The 19,379-nt window shown below is 63.4% G+C and overlaps 1 protein-coding gene, 2 long non-coding RNA genes and 1 other non-coding gene across 4 annotated transcripts; 2 read left to right on the top strand and 2 right to left on the bottom strand.

Moving 5' to 3' along the window:
* Positions 1 to 1,413: 1,413 nt before the first annotated feature.
* On the bottom strand, positions 1,414 to 5,120 carry LOC138924934 (uncharacterized). The gene is made up of 2 exons (XR_011440315.1): positions 5,011 to 5,120; positions 1,414 to 2,089 (listed from the first exon to the last, which is right to left on the bottom strand). It is a non-coding gene; the product is annotated as an uncharacterized lncRNA (long non-coding RNA).
* Positions 5,121 to 5,233: 113 nt separating this feature from the next.
* MEX3D (mex-3 RNA binding family member D) lies at positions 5,234 to 14,272 on the top strand. Its single transcript, XM_070272392.1, has 2 exons — positions 5,234 to 6,080; positions 12,047 to 14,272. Exons 1-2 carry the CDS (start codon positions 5,462 to 5,464, stop codon positions 13,429 to 13,431), a joined length of 2,004 nt encoding a protein of 667 aa, XP_070128493.1. The 5' UTR covers positions 5,234 to 5,461; the 3' UTR covers positions 13,432 to 14,272.
* On the bottom strand, positions 12,284 to 12,366 carry MIR1905C (microRNA mir-1905c). Its single transcript, NR_032865.1, has one exon. It is a non-coding gene; the product is annotated as a microRNA mir-1905c (primary transcript).
* A 2,336-nt stretch (positions 14,273 to 16,608) lies between the features above and the next one.
* Positions 16,609 to 18,347, top strand: LOC138925272 (uncharacterized). Its single transcript, XR_011441197.1, has 2 exons — positions 16,609 to 17,348; positions 17,964 to 18,347. It is a non-coding gene; the product is annotated as an uncharacterized lncRNA (long non-coding RNA).
* Positions 18,348 to 19,379: the final 1,032 nt, after the last annotated feature.

Below are 19,379 nucleotides of genomic sequence, written 5' to 3'. Positions count from 1 at the left end.
CACACGCTGGAGCACGACGCAGCCCTGAAGAGGAGCGAGGCCCTGACACAGCCGCACGGGGGACGGACCTGAACACACCACCCTCACGGAGAGAAGCAGACACAGGAGGCCACCGTGATGTTAATTTTATGTGTCAACTTGACTGGCCTGAGGGATGCCCGGAGAGCCAGCAGAACGTGATTCCCGGGTGCGTCTGTGCAGGAGTTTCTGGACGACATTGGCATTCGATCCGGTCACTGAGGAACCAGACCTGTCCTCCCCGACACGGGCGTCACCCAACCCACCACCAATCCACCAGGGCCCGGGAGGAACAAAGGGGGGCGGTGAGGACGGGCAGTCTCTCCTCCAGAGCTGGGGTGTCCGGCCTCTCCTGCCCTCGGACCCGGGGCTCTTGGAGCTCGGGCCCGGAACTCGCACTGGATCGCACTGCGGGCCATCCTGGGCCTCCAGCGGGCGCAGATCGGGGGACTTCCCGGCCCCACAACCACACGAGCCGACGCCCATAAGGTCTCCCCTCGTCCGTGTCTCCACATGTCCTGTTGGTTCTGTGTCTCCGGAGAAGCCCATGGAGACGGCCACACGGCGTCCCGTCCCGTCTCCATGAAACGTCAGGGACAGACAACTCCACAGACAGAGCGCGGAGCAGCGGGGCTGGGGCGTGGGGGCGGTGGTGAGGGCTCAAGGGGACAGGGCTTTTTTGGCTGATGATAATGTTCTCAAATTGCGAGAGATGATGGCACAACTCTCGAATTTGCTAAAAACCACTGAACTGTGTACTTTCAAAGGGTGAAATCTGATGCATGTGGATTGTGGCTCCATTTAGAAATAAAAAGGGGCCGGCCCGGTGGCGGAGCGGTTAAGTTCACTAGCTCTGCTTCGGCAGCCCGGGGTTTTGCCAGTTTGGATCCCAGGCATGGACCTACACACCGCTTGGCAAGCCATGCTGTGGCAGGCGTCCCACATATAGAGTAGAGGAAGATGGGCACAGATGTGAGCTCAGGGCCAGTCTTCCTCAGCAAAAAGAGGATTGGCGGCAGATGTTAGCTCAGGGCTAATCTTCCTCAAAAAAAAAAAAAAAAAGGTTTCAGGGGCTCAGGGACCCTGGAGTCTGTGCACAGATCCTGCCCTGAGGGAGACAGAGGGTCCCTGGGTGGCCTGACAGGTCATCCCTAGACCCAGGCAGCTCTAGCTGGGGGTCCGGTCCCCAACGCTGTCTTTCCCTCACATCAAGGATTGCCTCATTTAGATTTCAAATATTTGCAAGAAGCAAGGAGACGGTAAAGCAGACCCCAGGCGCCCGCCCACCAGCCCCCCCACCAACCCGCCACCTGACTCCCCCCCACGCCCGCCAGATCCCCACCCACCCACCCACTTTCATCCACAGACATTTCCAAACGGATGTCTCAAAGGACATTTTTTACAGACCTGAACATATACTTTTATTACAGAAGGTCTCCAAATGCACCAGAGAAGTGAAGCCTGTGTGCCAACACCTGCCCCGCGAACAACGCTCGTGGCCCTGTCACCCCCAGACCCCCCTCCCCCCGGCTCCGTGTTATTTCATTCCAACGTCCTACGAGAATTTTCAGACACAGAGCTGAGTGGGAAGAATTCTGCAGTGACCCACTCCAGATGGGCGGGCAGGGGTCAGCAGTTCTCGGCCACAGGGGACAGGTGCGAATATGTTTCTGGTCGTCATGCCTGGGGAGGTGTCGCGGGTTGCTCTGTGTCCCCAAAAAGATAGGTCCCCATCCCAATCCCTAAACCTGTGACTGCGACCTTATTTGGAATTGGGGCCTCTGCAGATGAAACTAGTTAAGCTGAGGTCATCCTGGAGTAGAGTGGCCCTACTTCCGATGGCCTGTGTCCTTACAAGAAGGGGGGAATCTGGGCAAAGACGCACCGGGAGGCGGCGATGTGAAGATACGACAGAGACCAGAGGGAGGCGGCCATGTGAAGATACGACAGAGACCAGAGGGAGGCGGCCGCAAACCAAGGATTGCAGGCCGCCCCCAGAAGCTTGCAGAGGCAGGAAGGACCCTCAGCGCAGCCCTGCGACCCCTTGACTTCAGACTTGTAGGCTCTAGAACTGGGAGAGAATAAATCAGTGTTGCTTTAAGCTGCCCAGTTTGTGGTCATTGTTAAGACACAGAAAATCAGTACCGGGTGGGTGGGGTAGGTGGCTCCTGGCACCGAGCAGGTGGGGCCAGGGATGCTGCTCAACCCCCCACAGCGCCCAGGACAGACCCCCCACCAGAGAATGACCCGGCCCTGATGTCAGCAGTGCCGAGGGGGAAAGACCTGGTCTGGGGCTGACCACTGACATTTCTCTTGGGTTTCATCCACGTCTGTCCATCTGTCCACCTTTCTGTCCATCCCTCACCACATTTTATTTCCGGTGCATTTCAAAGCACACCGCCGACATCGTTGTCTGCCTCCTAAGCACCTCAGCGTGCAAAGCACTCAAAGGTCAGCAGTTCACAGTTCTGAAAGGACTTTCAAACCACGTCACCACAGGGCCATTATCCACAAATTCATGCCAACACCAGACAGGCCTGTGTTCACACATCCCGACTGTGTGCCGACATCAAGACTCAGGGTCCCTCTTCCCTCTTTTCTCTCTTCACTCCTCATCCATTTCTTGCCAAACAGCATCCTTTATGAATCAGCTGTCATCTTTGCTCCTGATGGCCGAACGATTCCCTCCCCCCACCATGGTGCTTCACCGCAAACCCCTCGGATGATCCCCCAGCCCCCCTTTCCTTCCATCACCTTCCTATGGCACCCCGTTTCTCCCTTTACTTACTCCCTCGTTTTGCTGGAGTCCATCCTGCAGTATGCTAAGCTAATCTGTGATGACCCCGCTGGCCTCAAATGTCCCGATTCCTCCTTCCGCTTCATGGAGACCTCGGGGTCAGCCATCACTTTCTCCTTCCTGATCCCGTGGAACATGACCTGGAAGCATTTATGGGACCCAGGACCCCTGACGTGTGTGTTCCCAGGACAGACTGTGGGGCTCTAGCTATTGGAGACGCTGATCCCACAGTCCCCTTCCATTATTTCTTGGACAACATCCCTCCATTTCCCCCATCCTCTATGGAACTCTCGATCGCTCCTGTTTTCTGTCCTCTTCCTGTTTCCACCTGTCTTTCCAGGAGATTTCTCCGACTTGAATCTTCCAACCTCCTGCTGAAGTTTCCGTTCCAGCTCCTGTGTTATCCACTACCAAGCCCTCTCTTGTTCTCTCTCATCCTTTTCCGGCTTCCTGTCGGCTGGAGGCTGTGCCACGCACGAGCAGGACCCATGTGTCCCCCAGCCTGTGCCCCGGTGTCTCCGGGTGGCAGCCGTGAGCTGGGGTGGGAGCAGTTCCCTCCGGGTCCCTGCATTTCAGCGTCTCCCTCATCATCAGACGCTGCCTCCCCACCCCCACCCCCCAAGTCCCCCAGAGGGAGTGAGGTGTGAGTGGGGCCCAGGAGGGGACACTGGAAAGCAGAAAGGCCGACAGGGCAGGGAAGGGCACCCCGGAGAACAAGTGTCTGAGCCCAGGACACAGCTGCCCAGTGCCCGGCTTGTCTGAAGACCTCTCCACGGGACCGGGGGTCAGGAGTGCTTTAAGGAACATACGTGTGCGTGCACGACCCCCACAGAGGTACATCCCAGGGCAGGCGGCTCTCCGGGCCTGTTCCCTACTGTCACCACCAAAGGCCCAATATTAGTCTCCCTTCCCTTGGCTCAAACACCCCGTCCTCCGTTCCTGATGTCCTCCCACCCCACCTGAGCCGCTTTCTTGGCACTGATCCCCTGCATCCTTTTGTTTCGAGTGCCATAGGGCAGCCCCACCTGATTCTACCCGGGGTGGGGCCCCAGGAAGGGGGACAAGCATGTGCCAAGGCGTGGCCCTGAGGAAGGGCAGCCACAGTGAGCGCTCCCAGGGGGTGCGAGGGGGACTTGAGGCCACCCAGGTGGGCCAGGGCAGGTCACGCTGGACCCAGGGCACCAACTACAGCCAGTGGACATTTCTGTGGGGGGAGATGGGGACAAGGCCTGTGACTGAAACACAGTGGGGGGGGGGATGCCAATCACACACCGAGTGCTGAGCAGACCCAAAGTAATTACTACTTCTGAGCATTTGAATGCGCAGAAGAGACGTCCTGGATCCCAAGAGAGGAATTTGGGCTGGACGCGACCTGGGGGTCAAGAGAGACACTATAGGGTGGGGAAGGGTTCCAGGCACAGGGACCAAGGCTGGCAACGAGGGGTTTAACGGGGGGGGGGGGGGGGGGGGCACCTGTTGGGAGAAGTACTGAACGGGAAGGACAGTCCAGCCGTGGACGGCTGTGGCTGAGGAACCACATGGGAGGACCAGGTCGAGCGAGACTGGCCGTGGACATGGATGGGTGAGGGGGGCAGTTCTGGACAGAAGGAGCAGGGCGCCCCTCTCCCACCTAGAGAGCCCATGTGGGTGGCCTGAGGTCCCATGGCCAAGCAGGGACCTGGACCCGGGTGCCTTCCGAGCAGGGTCCATCCTGCTCCCAGCCCGTTTATCATGGGAAATCCCAAAGGGTAAAGCGGAGGCGGGGGTCGGCTTCCCCCTCAAAAGAAAAGAAGGCCCCAAAGGGCAGCTGGAAGGGCCGGTCGGACAGGGTGGCCTGGAGGTGGGCACACGGGGCTGCTCCGGGGGCCTGCAGGGCAGGGTGCCAGGCGCCCCATGAGACGGAGGGTCGGTGGAAAGCAGCCCAAGCCGGGAAGCACCACCCACGTGGCGCCGTCTCGGGCTCCAGGCACACGAGGGTGCTGGGGGCTGTGGGCGCCCGTGACCTCCCCAGCGAGCCCACGAGACCAAGCGCCTGCGGGGAAAGGGGGCGGGAGTCCGAAGGCCGGGCGGGTCGCGAGGAGCCTTGGGGGAAGGGACCCGGGGGCGGAGAGGGGGGCGCGCGCCCGGGCGCACCGAGGGGCCCCTGCGCGGGCACCCCGGGCACTCTCGGGCCCCGGCGCCCCGCGGCCACCTACCTGCGGCCGCGCCGCACGTGCGAGCGCGCCGGGTCCCCGCCCGGGCGCCTGCGGCGGGGGTGGCCCGCGCCCACGTGACCGCGCCCCGCCCCGCGCGTGCGCCCTGCCCGGCGCCCCATTGTTGGCCGGGCGCGCGTCACGGGGGCGGGGCCGGGGCGGGGCGGCCGGAGGGAGGCGGCGGGAGGGCGGGAGGGAAGGAGCGTCCGCGCCGCCGCCGCCGCCGCCGCCGCCGCCGCCGCCGCCGAGGAGCAAGCAGAGCCGCGCCGCCCGCCCGCGCCCCCAGCAGCCCCGCGCCGCCCGCCCGCCCCGCCGCGCCCCCCGCCCCGCCGCTGGATGCCGGCGGCCGGCGGCCCAGCTCTCAGAGGCGGAGGGCGGCGGCGCGGGCGGCGGCGGCGGCGCGGGCGGCCGGCGGCCGAGAGGCAGGAGCGCGGGCCCGCGCGCTAGCGCCGCCATGCCCAGCTCCCTGGGCCAGCCCGACGGCGGCGGGGGCGCGGGCGGCGGCGGGCCGGGGGCGGCGTCCGGCGGGGACCCCAGCCCGGGCCCCCCGCCGCCGCCGCCGCCGCCCCCGCCCCCCGAGGGCGCCGAGGAGGCCGCGCCCGCGCCCCCGCCGCCGCCCGAGCCCGACGACGCGGCCGCCGCGCTGCGCCTGGCGCTGGACCAGCTCTCGGCGCTGGGGCTGGGGGGCGCGGGCGGCCCGGACGAGGAGGGGGCGTCCGCGGGCGGCGGGGACGGCGCGGCGGCGGCGGCCGGGGGCGCGGACGGCGGGGCGACGGCGGAGCCCGCGCCCCCCGACGGGACCGAGGCGGGCGCGCCCGTGGTGGCCGTGGCCCCCGGCCCGCTGCCGCTGCTGGAGCCCGACGTGAGCCCCCCGCCGCCGCCGCCGCCGCCGCCCCGGCCTTCGCCGCCCGACGTGTTCGCGGGCTTCGCGCCCCACCCCGCGGCCCTGGGCCCCCCGACGCTGCTGGCCGAGCAGATGAGCGTGATCGGCAGCCGCAAGAAGAGCGTGAACATGACCGAGTGCGTGCCGGTGCCCAGCTCCGAGCACGTCGCCGAGATCGTGGGTCGCCAGGGTGAGTGGTCGCCGTCGGGGGGCGCCGCCCCCGGGGGTCCCCGCGCCGCTCGCCCCGGGGAGGGGGCCGCCGGCCCAGCGCAGCCCGCGGCCGGACGCCAGACCCCGGCCACGCCCCGCGTGGGCTCCGGCCTCGGTGGCCGCCTGGGCGCCTTTGTCCTGCCGCCGGCCGCGGGAGAAAGTTGGGCGCAGCCTGCGCTCCACCCCTTTGCGCTCCGGCTCCGCCGCTGCCTTTGTCTGGGCGCCTCCATCGCGGAAAGGCCCCTGTGTGCGGCGCCGCTGCCCAGGCCGTGGGTCGCCAGCCCTGGCATCCCGGGGACCAGGGGGCAGGGCCGGGCTGGGTGGTGGCTGCTCTGCACCCAAAACAGGCATGGGGTGGGGCTCGCTGGGGTTTGGGGGTGACCTGGGGCGCGGGGTCAGGGCAGGGTCAGGAGAGAAGTTTGGCGGCACAAAGAGGGTACATCTCGACTTGTCAGCCGCGGGGGGCCTTACTGGAGGTGGGGCCAGGAGTGCAGAAGAGAGAATCCCCACCCGGCTCTCAGCCCCAAGTCAGGGTTTCGGGGGCGTGGGTAAGGACCAGCTGTAAAAGCCGCTGCTGGGGTCCCACCCCACAGCCCTCCCCTGGCAGGCTGGCGGGCATCTGGCCCAGGGTGTGGGGTCCCGGCAGCGGCCTTGCTGGAGCGTCCCTGTGGCCGCCCCATTGTTCTCTTTGTTAGAGAGTCAGGCTGAGATTTGCAGGGTGACATCAGGCCGGCCGCCGCTCATTGGCCCTGGAGCTGCGGGGCGGGTGGGCGGGCAGTGGTGGGCAGTGCCCGGCCCAGCACACACCCACCCACCCTGTTCGCCGCCTGCCCACCGGCCTCAACTTTCTACTGCTTTCCTGACCCGGCCTCCCCCTCCCGGCTCCCAGCTCCCTGCTGGTCAGCCAGGTTCTAGAACTTGGGGCGGGGCCGGGGCGGGGCTTGAGGTGGGGCGGCTGGATGCTCAGGCTGGGGGTCCCAGCTCTGGATCCCAGGTAACAGGAGCCAGCGGAGGGTGCGAGGGATTTGAATTGGAAGGTGACCTGTCACCGTCACCGCGGCAGGCGAGGACCTCCACGGGGAGGAGAGTCAGGATGCCCTGGACCCGCCCTCTGCTGGTTCAGTTGGGTGGGGCCGTTTGGCTAGCAAGCCCCCGGGCTGTGGGTGCAGGGGCCTTCAGTCCTTCACCTGTCCTCCCCACGTGGGGACACAGGAGGGCCAGGCAGAGTGTGGGCCGTGGGACTGGCCAGCAGGAGTGGGAGCCGGGATGGGGGCAGGTGGTTTTCTGAGCCATGCTGGCCACCTCCACGGGCAGGCACAGTGGGGCCCCGGCCGGACAGATCCCCCTTCGCCACCTTGTTGCCACTTAACTATCTAGGACGCCCCCTTCCCGCTCTGTCCCCCATAACTGCAGTGGGACACCTAACAAGAAGGCTGCTCTGTGCCAAGAGTCTAGAAGCTTGCAGGGGTCAGGCGTGGAAACCGAGGCCTGGGGACAGTGGCCCAAAGCCACTGGGGTCATCTGTTGGATGGTTTAGCATGAGTATGTGTCTTGGCACCTGGGGGTCCTTCCAGAGAGACCAGGGCCACACAGATGGTGGTGGGAGTCGGGCAGGGGACATCGGAACCTGCGGCCTTGGGCTGGGCAGTTTGGGGGTCAAGAGGGGACCTGGGGCGTCAGGCTCCACCCCGACCTGCCGGTGGGCATTTGGCACCATTTCCGGGGGCTAGTCTGGGTTCTTGCTGGTGGCGCGCACGCAGCAAGGCAGGCTCTGGGGCTCACCCTGCAGACTGGTGGCCCCGTGACCCGGGACAAATGAGAGCCCCTCTCTGTGATGGGGGCAGCACCTCTCTGGGGCTGTTGGGGGGACGCTCCAGCAAGATGTGGGTTCTGATCTCAGCCTCAGGCCTGCCCACCAAAGCCACCCCATAAGTGGGTGCAGGGTGTACCAGGAAGGGGACATGAGTATCAGGACAGGTTGGCATCTCCCCAGTTCTAGAACCATCTGTGGCTCCCATCTTCTCCCACCCGGTTCGAGCACACCTTGGACGACTCTTGTGCCCCAGCCCTGCCCCCCTTCTTCCTGTCACCCACCCCACTCTCCACACCGTGGGTCCCTGCTGACTGCTCAGCTCTTCCTCTGCAGGGGGTGTGGCCCGCCCAAGCCCCTCATCCTTTCTGTCAACCCAGTTCCAGGCCCGCCCCCAGAGGGCAGGAGGGGCTCACTCGCTCGGCCCCCTCCCTTCCCCGGCCAGACCAGAGTCACACAGACCTGGGGTCGGCCCTTCCCCTGACACCCCCTGGCTGTCTCTGTGTCTCAGTTTTCTCAGTCCTAGAATGGGTCCATGCCCCTTGTGGGCACAGGGTGAGCGTGTGCAGCCCCCGAGAGCTCCCAGGTGCCCTGCTCTGGAGCCTCAACCTGCCCAGCCCGAGACCCCCACCCCCCTCCCAGCCCTGAGAAGGTCCTGGACTCCCGGTCACAGCCGGGAAGATGAGGCCACGGGAGGCAGAGCTCTGCTGAAGCCAAGCGTCCGGGCTGGGATTTGAACCTGAGTCTCGTTGGCTCTGCCGGCGCCATGGGGACATAGGAGGGCTGGGAAGCCCGTCCCCTCGTCCAAAACCCTGTTTTACAGGCAGGAAAAGTGGGGCCTCGGAAAGGATGAGGGGTGGGCAGCTCTCTCCAGCCGGCCGGCCAAGGTCATCTGGGGGCCGCTGCGTACTTGCTGTGGGGGTGACCCTCCCGTGCCTCCCTTGCTGGCCGGGGCCATGTCGTGTCTGTGGCTGGGGTGGGCTCCTCAGGCAGGTCCTGGGCACCGTGCACAGTAGGTCTTCACTCAGGGACCAGTGAATGGATGGTGCTTCAGGTGGGGCTCAGACTGGCGGCCACATGCGGTCCCCTCCATCTCTGCCGTCGTCAGGCCGAGGTTAGGACGCTGGCCTCGTGCTCTCCTCCCTCGGCGGGGGCGGCCTCCTTGCTTGCAGCTCACTCCCCTCCCCTGTGCCCGGCTCCATGCCTTGTGTTTCCCTCTGTCCAGTGTGGGGTGTAGAAAGAAAAGGATTCCCGGGCCGGGATTGGGGGCTCCTTGTGTTGGCAGTGAGAACGTGCCTTGCCTGTGGGTGGGCGTTTCCGTGTCCCTGTTTCCCGGAGGAGCCTGAGATCTGGCCCAGCCAGGGCTGCGCCCCACTTTGGCCCAGTGGGGACAGCACCCCGTTGGGTGGGGGCCCAGTGTGGCACCTTGTCCCGGCCCGGCCTGTTTCTGGAACTCTGCCCCGCTGTTCCCTGGGTGGGAGCACTCCCCCGCCCACGTCCTCCTTCCCGGGGCAGCCCCTCGGCTTCCCTCCCGGCCTCAAGGTTTCGTTCCTAAGTGTCGCCCGTGGTCATCTGCTTGGGCTCCCTGGGGGCTGGGCCCATGCGGCCTGGTTTCCTGAGTGCCCAGTGCACGGATGGCCAGGACTCCAGGATGGGACTCATGAGTGATGGGAGGTGAAAGGCTGCCCTTGTCTCAGCTTCGCGTGGAGGCCCTCGGCCTGGCCCGTTTGATGGGGGTGGGGTGCAGCCGCAGGGGGTTTCCCCCCATGCCCAGGCCCGCCAGGCTCCCTGAGTCGGAATCCTGGGGCAGGGCCCAGGAATCTGCATTTCAGCTTGTGCCCACCCATTGGTAGTAGACCCCAGGGTCCCCCCACTTGTCACCACCCACTCTAGCCTCGCTGTGTCATCCCCACTGGGGCAGGGGTGTGGCCAGAGTCACTCCTGGAGCCCCAGTTTCCTGGACTGTATAGTCCCACCTCCACCAGCTCGGCCATCTCTTGGGGGCTTGGTGTTGGTGGGGTTTGGGGCTCAACCAGTGTCACAGCTGAAGTGCAGAGGGCCAGTGGACCCCTATCTGGGGGTTGCTTCCCCCACCCCACCTTGGCGAACTCCTTGCCCTTTCTCCGGGCCTTGCTTCCCTCTCCTCATCTAGGCTCTGCCGGAGGAAAGGTTCCCGGTGAGGTTGTCGCCTCCTCATCGGCTGCCCTGAAGACCCACGAGCGCCTGCCTCAGGCCACTGGCCGGTCCGCAGTCCATTGGGGTCTGCCCCCAAACCTGTGAGCCAGGTCTGTTTCTGCCTTCCTTGAGCAGACTGAGGCATAGGAAGTTTCCTCAAGTGCCCCAGGCAATCCCCAGAGCACCGGCCCTTGCAGCACAGTCCCCGGTCTCGGTGTGGTGTGAGGAGAAACTCTGAATGTGTGTGCTGGGGTCCAGCCCGGTGTAGTCAGTGTGTGCTTCCTGGAGGAGGGGGCACCAGGCTGCAATTTAATACAGAGGAAGGGAGAAGATAGGGGTGGGGGGTGGTGAAGAGAACGTTACAGGTGGGAAAGGTCACGTGTGTGGACAGTGGGGGGGGTAGCTGCAGGAGGGGGCAGGGAGATGTGTGTGATTTGAGAGCCACGCCCTCCAGCTGCTCAGTGGGGAGGTGACCCTCCTTGCAAGAGTGGAGGCCAGGCTAGCCACGTGGCGGCTGCAGTGCTGGGGGGGGACCAGGACCAGGCTGGGTTTGGGGGCTGCCAGTAAGAGGGGGCTGGGCGTGGAGGAGAGGCGGCACCCAGCAGGTGAGGCCGGAGATGGGAGGACAGCCGTCCCTCCCCGCCCTCCCTCCCTCTGGTTCCAGGGCTGCTGCCCTCCTTGGGCTGGACTGGGGTGGGGCTGCCCCCAGGACACTCTCTGCCACCTCCCGTGTCCCCCGCCCAGTTCCCCGGTGTGGAGCAGCCCCCGGCCCAGCCTCTAGCTCTTGGACGGTCCCAACTTTGTATCGTGCGCTGCCCGCAGGTTAGCAACAATGTTGCTGCTCTCAAGGCCGCTTTCTGTTTGTGTTGAAACAATATCCTGGGCCTCCAGCCTCCCCAGAGCCCAGAGAGGGTTCTCCCAGACTCCCATGCCCAGACTCAGGCAGCCTCAAAAGACCCGGAGCAGGGTGGTATCAGGGACCCCGGCAGGCCTAGATGTCACAGGGGTGGCTGCTGTTTTTAGAGACCCCGCAGCAGTTCCTGCGCCCCCTAGGCACTGGGTGAAGTGCCCCGTGCCTGCAGCATTGATTCCCCCCTACCCCCATGCTCACTCCCGTCCCCTCCAAGGGGTGGCCCCAGCCGGCAATAACGAAGCCACAGTGCTGTGTCCCCAAGTGTCCCCTCTCAGGCCAGGACCACGGGGGGGCCTTTGGAGGTGTCCTAACGGGGCCTGGGAGTCTGCTGTCGAGGAGGGCGGGGTCCACTCGGTCAGAAGATCAGAGGCAGTTTTGTAACCTGAGCCTGTTTCCCCACCTGTCACTGGGGGTGGGGGGTGGTGTCCCAGGGCTGACGCAGTGACCTGGACGGATTGGGACAGTAGGGCGGCGTTCTCAGTTCTGGAGGATGGACAGCCCACATCAAGGTGTCCGCAGGGCTGCTCTCCTCCGACGCTCGAGGGGACAGGCTGTGCCGTGCCCGTCCCGGCTCCTGGCGGCTGCCAACCGTCCTTGCGTCCCTTGGCTTGGAGCCGTAGCACTCCACTTGGTGCCTCCGCTTTCGTGTGGTCTCTCCTCTGTGTCTGTGTGTCCCTCTTATAAGGACACGAGTCACTGGATTCAGGGCCACCCTGCTGCAATGTGACTTCATCTTAACCATCATATCTGCAAAGACCCTATTTCTAAATAAGGTCCCATTCTGACGTTCCAGGTGGATGTGAATTTGGAGGGACGATATTTGACCCACAACACGGTCCTCCCTGCCTTTTTGCCCCCAGCTCCTGGATCAGAGGGGAAACTGAGGCCCCAGGAGGGAGGGAGGGCCGTGGTGTGGCTGAGGATAAAGCCCACAGGGTCACCGCCCGGGGAGGTGGGGGCTCCCGGCCCTGGGCGCTGGCTGCCCAGGAGGGATGTCCTGGGGAGGGGTCCCCGCCCTCACCGTGTCTGCCCCCCACCCCCACCCCAGGGTGCAAGATCAAGGCTCTGCGTGCCAAGACGAACACGTACATCAAGACGCCAGTGCGCGGGGAGGAGCCGGTCTTCATCGTGACGGGCCGCAAGGAGGACGTGGAGATGGCCAAGCGCGAGATCCTCTCGGCCGCCGAGCACTTCTCCGTGATCCGCGCCACGCGCAGCAAGGCCGGCGGGCTGCCCGGCACGGCGCAGGGCCCGCCCAACCTGCCGGGACAGACCACCATCCAGGTGCGTGTGCCCTACCGCGTGGTGGGGCTGGTGGTGGGGCCCAAGGGCGCCACCATCAAGCGCATCCAGCAGCGGACGCACACGTACATCGTGACGCCCGGGCGCGACAAGGAGCCGGTGTTCGCCGTGACGGGCATGCCCGAGAACGTGGACCGCGCGCGCGAGGAGATCGAGGCGCACATCACGCTGCGCACGGGCGCCTTCACCGACGCCAGCCCCGACAGCGACTTCCACGCCAACGGCACCGACGTCTGCCTGGACTTGCTCGGGGCGGCCGCCGGCCTCTGGGCCAAAGCCCCCAACCCGGGCCGGCGGCCCCCCGCGCCCACGGGCAGCCTCCGCGGGGACAGTACCCTGGGCGCCCCGGGGGGCCCCGAGGCTTTCTACGCGGGCGGCCGCGGGGGGCCTCCGGTGCCGGATGCGGGCCCCACCAGCCCCTACGGCGGCTCCGGCAACGGGGGCTTCTCCTTTGGCGGGGATGGCCCAGGGGCCCCCACGGGGCCACCTGCCCCCGAGGACTGCGACTTCGGCTTCGACTTCCTGGCGCTGGACCTGACCGTGCCCACCGCCGCCACCATCTGGGCCCCCTTTGAGCGGGCCGCGCCCCTGCCGGCCTTCAGCGGCTGCTCGGCCGTCAACGGGGCCCCCGCGCCGCCCGCCCCGGGCGCCCGGCGCAGCAGCGGGGCCGGCACCCCGCGACACTCGCCCACCCTGCCCGAGCCCGGCGGCCTGGGCCTGGAGCTCCCGCTGACCCGCCGCGCCGCCCCGGACCCGGTGGGCGCCCTGCCTTGGCGACCCCCGCAGGGCGCGCTGTCATCCTTCTCCAGCGGCTCCAGCTTCTCCGCGGCCACCTCGCTGCCCAGCAGCTCCGCGGCCGCCGCCTGCGCCCCCCTGGACTCAAGCGCCTCCGAAAGCAGCCGCAAGCCCTCGGCGGCCCTGTCCGCCGCCCCCGCCCCGGCCGCCCCGGGGACCCCGGCCCTGGCGCGCGAGTGCGTGGTGTGCGCCGAGGGCGAGGTGATGGCCGCGCTGGTGCCCTGCGGCCACAACCTCTTCTGCATGGACTGCGCCGTCCGCATCTGCGGCAAGAGCGAGCCGGAGTGTCCCGCCTGTCGCACGCCTGCCACCCAGGCCATTCATATCTTTTCCTAGCGGGTCCCTGGGGCTACCCCCGGGGCTGTCCGCGGGTGGTGCATGCGCGCGCGTGCGCTCTCCCGGCGCGGCCAGGGGGTCCGGGAGGGCAGGGGGCGCGGGGCGCGTGGCCAGTGTTTACAGACGAGCTTTAACTCCGGTCCCAGGCGTGGAGACGGCGGCCCAGCGACACCTCAGTTCTTAAAAAATAGCAGTATTGAGTCGACAGCTTAAAATAAACCGGAGACAAATGGTCTGTTTGCACTTTTTATTTAAGACACCCCCCTCCGGGGTGATCTTTTTAAGAAAAAAAGAAAACCACGATTTTTACAACTCTCGGTTGTCCTTTTGTACGTATGTAGCCCGATTCTGATGTGACTGGGTTTCCGCGCGGTCACGGCCCCTGTAGGAACCCCCTGGGGGGAGGGGGTGACACTTTTACTCCCTTTTCGGGGCTGACAGGTTCCCCCTTTTGTAACGTCAGCCGCGCGGGCCGGACGGGGGTGGGGGGGTCGAGGGGCATCCCAACCAGAAATTTCTAACTTTTTTTTTTTTTAATTATTAATCCCTTCTGCTGTGGTTTCTGTTGTCAGTTTTTAAATTTTTTTAAATTGGTTTTTTTTTTAAACTTTTACTTTTTACCTCTTGTGTATATGTAGGGAATTTTTAGGGAAATATGTACTTTATGGAATAAATTTTAAGAACTAAAATATATTTTATTTTAAATAAATAAGGGACCTTTAAACTTACACAGCTAAATTACTGATTATATATTTGCTGAGCTGACTTAAGGGTTCAGAAATTGTATCAAGAGTTTTATTTTTTGAATTCAAAGCCTTCTTAATAAAGTCTTTTTACTACACGTGAGCCCATGGCGTGGTGTGGGGCTGGCGGGCATGGGGGAGGGGCTGGGGTGGGGGAGGGGGCCTCAGACCCAGCTCCTCACCCCAAATCTTCCAGACAAAGGACTTAGGGCTCAGGATGCCCTGGGGCCCTGGCCCAGGCTGTTTGGAAAGTCAGGCAGTGTGTCCTGTTCCGGACGAGGGCACCGGGTCTGGGCAGGGGGTGGGGAGTGGTCCAGCCAGGCTCCCCTCTCCTGGGGCTCGGGTCCCCAACATCCCTGGGGGTCCAGCCATGGCCAAACGAGGGTTGGTGCCAGCCCATCCTAGGGTGTCTGCCCAGCTCTGTGGTTGTGTTGGCCCCGCAACCCCTGCAGGATGGGGTCCACCTGCCATGGTGCAGCTGGGGAAACTGAGGTCACGGAGTCCCCCCTCCAGGGACGGGCCTTGGTGCCCCTCAGCCCCTGAGGGATGGCAGCGTGAGGAGTCGGGCTTCCTCTCCCACTCACGCCAGGTCTAGCTGGGAGCTGAGGACCTTGGCCTGTGAGGCCACCAGCTGGGTCTTCAGGGCTGGGGCTCCCCGGGAGGCGAGGACTGAGGGACGGTGATTTGGACCTTCAGCCATCAGCAGATGCCACCAAAGTTCTGAAGGAGGGGGAGGCAGCTGAGGAGTGCATGAAGGGTGGGGTGTGGGGCATGGGACCTGGTGACAGGGAGGGGCCCTGGAGTGTGCCAAGGACAAACCTGGGGGTCAGGTGCCCACAGGCTGTCGGCTTGAGGAGTGGGCTATGAGGAGGGGTCTGTGTGATGGAGCCCGCTGGGAAAGCTAGGAAGTCTTGGTGGAGCATCCTGGTGGGCTTCCTGGAGGAAGAGAGGGGCTCAGGACGACAGGTCAGGTAGGGCAATAGGAGGCGACGGAGAGGCAGCAGCCACAGATGGACTGGGCACCCCACGGACAGCCCCCCCCCGGGGGGAGTGGCATCTGCATCAGACCCTCCAGCTGAGAGGGGCAATGTCTGGACTGCGGGGCTCAGGGCTGGTCTCCCTGCCTGGACGTTCCCATCTGCAACATGGGGATGCCCCTAGAGCCACACTCCTGGCTCTGGGGACCATCTGGGGAGTGTAGTGGGTTGAACAGTGGCCCCCAAAAGATCCGTGCCCTGGAACCTGTGAATGGTGCTTTACTTGGAAAAAATCTTTGCAAATATAGTGAAGGACCTTGAGATGAGGTCATCCTGAGTTAGGGTGGGTCCTAAATCTAATGATGAGAGTCCTTCTAAGAGACGCACAAAGGGAGATTTGAGACTCGGAGACAGAGGAGAGGCCGTGGGACACTGGCAGAGACTGGAAGGACGTGACCACAAGCCCGGGGACCCTTGGAGCTCCCAGAAGCTGGGAGAGGCAGGAAGGACCCTTCCCTGGAGCCTCGGGAGGGAGCGGCCCCGCCACGCCCCGGTTTTGGACTCCAGATGGTGAGAGAACAAGTTCCTATTGTTTTCAGTCACCCGCTTTGTGGGGATCCATTTTGGCCGCCCCAGGAGACCAGTACGGTGGGTGGACAATGCTGGACGTGGCTGCGGTGGCCCCAGGTGACCCGGGTGAGGTCGGGCTGCAGAAGGTAGTGGAGGTGGCAGGGAGGTGAGGGTATGGAGACCACGCCCCTGCAGTTTGGGGGCAAAGAGAGAGAGAAGGGGCAGTCCCGACGAGGGGTCGAGGGGGCTGGGAGTGAGTCTTGGGGAAGGAAGAGGGGCTGGAGCCCGAGTGACGGTCCCAAGGGGAGTGGGCACAGTGGGGGTTTGGTCTGGGACCTGCAAGCAGTTGAGAGGTGTCATGGGGCGGCTTTGCCTCTGGGGAGCCGTGGGCTGAGTCGGCTTGTCAGTTTGCTGCTGTAAATTGGGGAGAAGAGAGGCACCTCAAAACTGTCGGGGACGCCCAGGAGCTTGGTGGGGGCTGCAGAGGGGTGAGGCAGCTGAATGACCAGCCAGGGGAAGGTCAAGCCCCGGGCTAGGGACCAAATCCAGACTGGCCAGAGCCCTCTCCAGGGGTTTCTAAAAGATGCAATGGTAAATGAGGGTGACGCCTCCCAACCGGGAGACAGGGCTGTCAACCATGCAGCTCTGAGGACATGCTGTCCCAGGACTTTCCAGAAATGTCTGAAGGGTGTGCTTGCTCCCCACTCGGGGGGTTGCAAAGATGAGGAGTGGGAGCTCAGAGTTTCTGCAGCCATCAGGGAGAGCCGAGGGATGGCCAGAGGTGGATTCCTGAGCTTGCTGCTTGAGGCCCTGGATCCAGCCGTGCCTGAAGGCAGCCCATCCCAACCTCTCGATTATGAGCACTAATAAACTCTCCTTTGTTTCAGCCACTGTGAGCTGGAGTAACTCAAACTCAACCGCCCACAGGGACCACATTCCTGGCCAGGGAGCTGGGAAGTGTTTCCTGGGGGGAGGGGCAGAAAAGCAAAGCACGTGTCCTGTGCATCAAGCTTCTTCATGGGCGCGCCCAGGGAACCGAAGGCTGAGGCCTGGCCAGTGTCCCGAAGGAAGCTTTCACCCCCCTCGTCACTTGTCTCTGTTGGTTCATGGGCTCGGCATGTCAGCGTGGCCCCCCGTGCTGGGTCTCATCAGACCCCAGGGGGATGCTGAGGGGCAAGCCCATGGATCTCCATCTGTGAGACTGAGCCATCTGCAAATGGGCTCAGCTGGGGAGGATACGCCGCCCACACGGCCATGTGAGTCCCTGGGGCAGGAACTGCTCCTCATGCCCACCACATGCAGGGAAAAAACACAAGTCCTGGAGACAGATGCCGAGTCCCGTCTCTGCCCACCACCTTCCTGCTTCGAGACCCTGGGCGTGTCACCTCACCTCCCTGGCGTCGGTTTCCTCACCTGTAAAATGGGGGCTTCATCGAGGTTTAATCTCCTACAGCTGAGCGTGAAGCCTGCACGTGGTAAGTGCCCAGCGAGTGCCGGCCCCTAGTAGCCCCACCCCCCATTGCTGCCCTCAGGTGCTGACGTTCTGGAGGGGCCAATGCAGACGCCCCCCTGAGACCAGGAAGACCAACAATCCCACCAGAGAAGAGCGAACAGTGTCTGGCACCTGGTAGGTGCTCAATATTTGTTGGATGGGTAGATGATGGATGGATGATGGATGGAGGGATGGATAATGGATGGAGGGATGGATGGATGATGGATGGAGGGATGGATGGGAGGATGATGGATGGATGGTGGATGGATGGATGGATGATGGATGGGTGGATAGAATGATGGTGGATGGATGGTGGATGGATGGATGGATGATGGATGGAGGGATGGATGGGAGGATGATGGATGGATGGTGGATGGATGGATGGATGATGGATGGGTGGATAGAATGATGGTGGATGGATGGATGGATGGATGGATGTAAGGATGACAGATGGTGAGCGGGACCTCAGAGGAGGGAGAGATGGCTCTGCAGAGACACCGGGCAGGCCGGATAGAGGGCGCGTGGAAGGCAGGGTTGGAGGGAGACGGCATGGCAAAGGCTTGGAGGAGCTGGGGTCACAGGGCACAAAGAGCGGGCAGAGGGACAGGAGAAAATAGTGGGGAACAAGGTTGAAAGGTGACTTGGGCACAGCCTGGGGCTCCTTTCGTCTCACCCGCCCCAGTCGGGCCTTTGATGGGGGTCCCCGTTTTTGCCACAGCCTTGCTCACCCCCGGCCCCTCCCCTTCACAGAGAGAAAGCCACGCCGGCTCACGCTAGACCTCAGTGGCCAAGCGGATTTAAATTTAAATGTACATAGTCACATGTGGCTGGTGGCTCCTGTGTTGGACAGCATCTCTCTAGAATGTTCCAGCCCAGCATTGTCCAACAGAACTTTCTGCAATGACGGGAATGTCCTGGATCTGCGCGTCCAAGGGACCTGGACCCTCTGACTGCAGGAGCTCCCAGTGGCCGGAGCTCAAACGCTTCATCCTGGAAGGCACGGGACGCCCAGTTAATTTGCATTTCAGCTACAGACCAACTCTTTTTAGCATAAGCATCTCTCAAATATTGCATGGGACGTGCTTTTACCTGACGACGATGCGTTATTTATCCGAAATTCCAATTTCACGAGGCGTTGTGTATTTTTATTTGCTAACTCTGGTGACCATGAGGACGGGACGGGGAGGAGAGGGGCATCCACGCGTTTGCAGAGAGCTCCACCCCGTGGTTCCTAAATTCTGCCCTGGCCTTAAACGGGAGGCAAAGCTAACAGGACGTGGGGTCGGGGGTCAGGGGTCGGGGGGCTGGTGAACACGGACCAGGATTAATTCCACAAGTATTTATGGACGTGGATTGAGCGCCTCTATCCTTGCCAAAGCCGGGAGTGGGTTTGCTCTGGGGCAGAAGCTGGGACACTTGTCCCCAGGGACCCCTGCACCATCCCCAGTTCGGCCCCTCCAGCCACCGGGATGGACCAGGACAGCTGGTCCTCTGTCGCCACCGTGTGGTCAGGGCTGCACATGACACCCTCCCGGCTGCAACCGTGGGGCCAGAACATCAGGGCAGTTCTGGATTATTGGCGTCCAGTGGGGACTAATGGCCCTTCCGCCCGGGCTGTGGGCTCGCCCAGGGCACAGACAGGCCCACCTTTTGCACCTTTCGCCGCTGACTGTCCCTTGCCCAGCAGCTCAGTGCCGGCACACAGTGGGCCCTCCCTGTTTGTTGATTGAATAAATGATAGCACACCCCAAAACTGAGCATTTCCTCTACCTGCACCAGATCCGGCCTCATCCAGCGCTGTGGCAGTGACACAGAGCCACCTAAAAATCCCCTCCCCATGAGAATTTTGCCGCGATCCCCAGTAGCAGAAAGGACTCCAGCTTATTGGCTTTTTTTTCCCGACTAAATAGCATTTTTCTCCTGAGTGGTGGTGAGCGTCTTGGATTGGGGGAGGCAGGCCATTCGATGAGGGGATGGGAGGAGGTCCCACAGTGAGGGACAGGAGAAGCCAGGTCCCAGGAGAAGTTCTGGATGCCAGACAATGGATGTTCGACTGTAAAAACACATTTGATTTTTTCCATCTGCAAACAGAAGTGCTGATTTGTCCGTGGAGAAAAGCTCACCGGTTTGCACGGGTGAGCTGACGGGTGTGAAAACCCTTTTCGA

The sequence above is a fragment of the Equus caballus genome, chromosome 7, assembly GCF_041296265.1.
Source record: "Equus caballus isolate H_3958 breed thoroughbred chromosome 7, TB-T2T, whole genome shotgun sequence".
NCBI classification, from domain to species: Eukaryota; Metazoa; Chordata; class Mammalia; order Perissodactyla; family Equidae; genus Equus; species Equus caballus.
The sequence above is the reverse complement of the archived record's forward strand: the minus strand, read 5'-3'. Positions and strand labels throughout refer to the sequence as shown.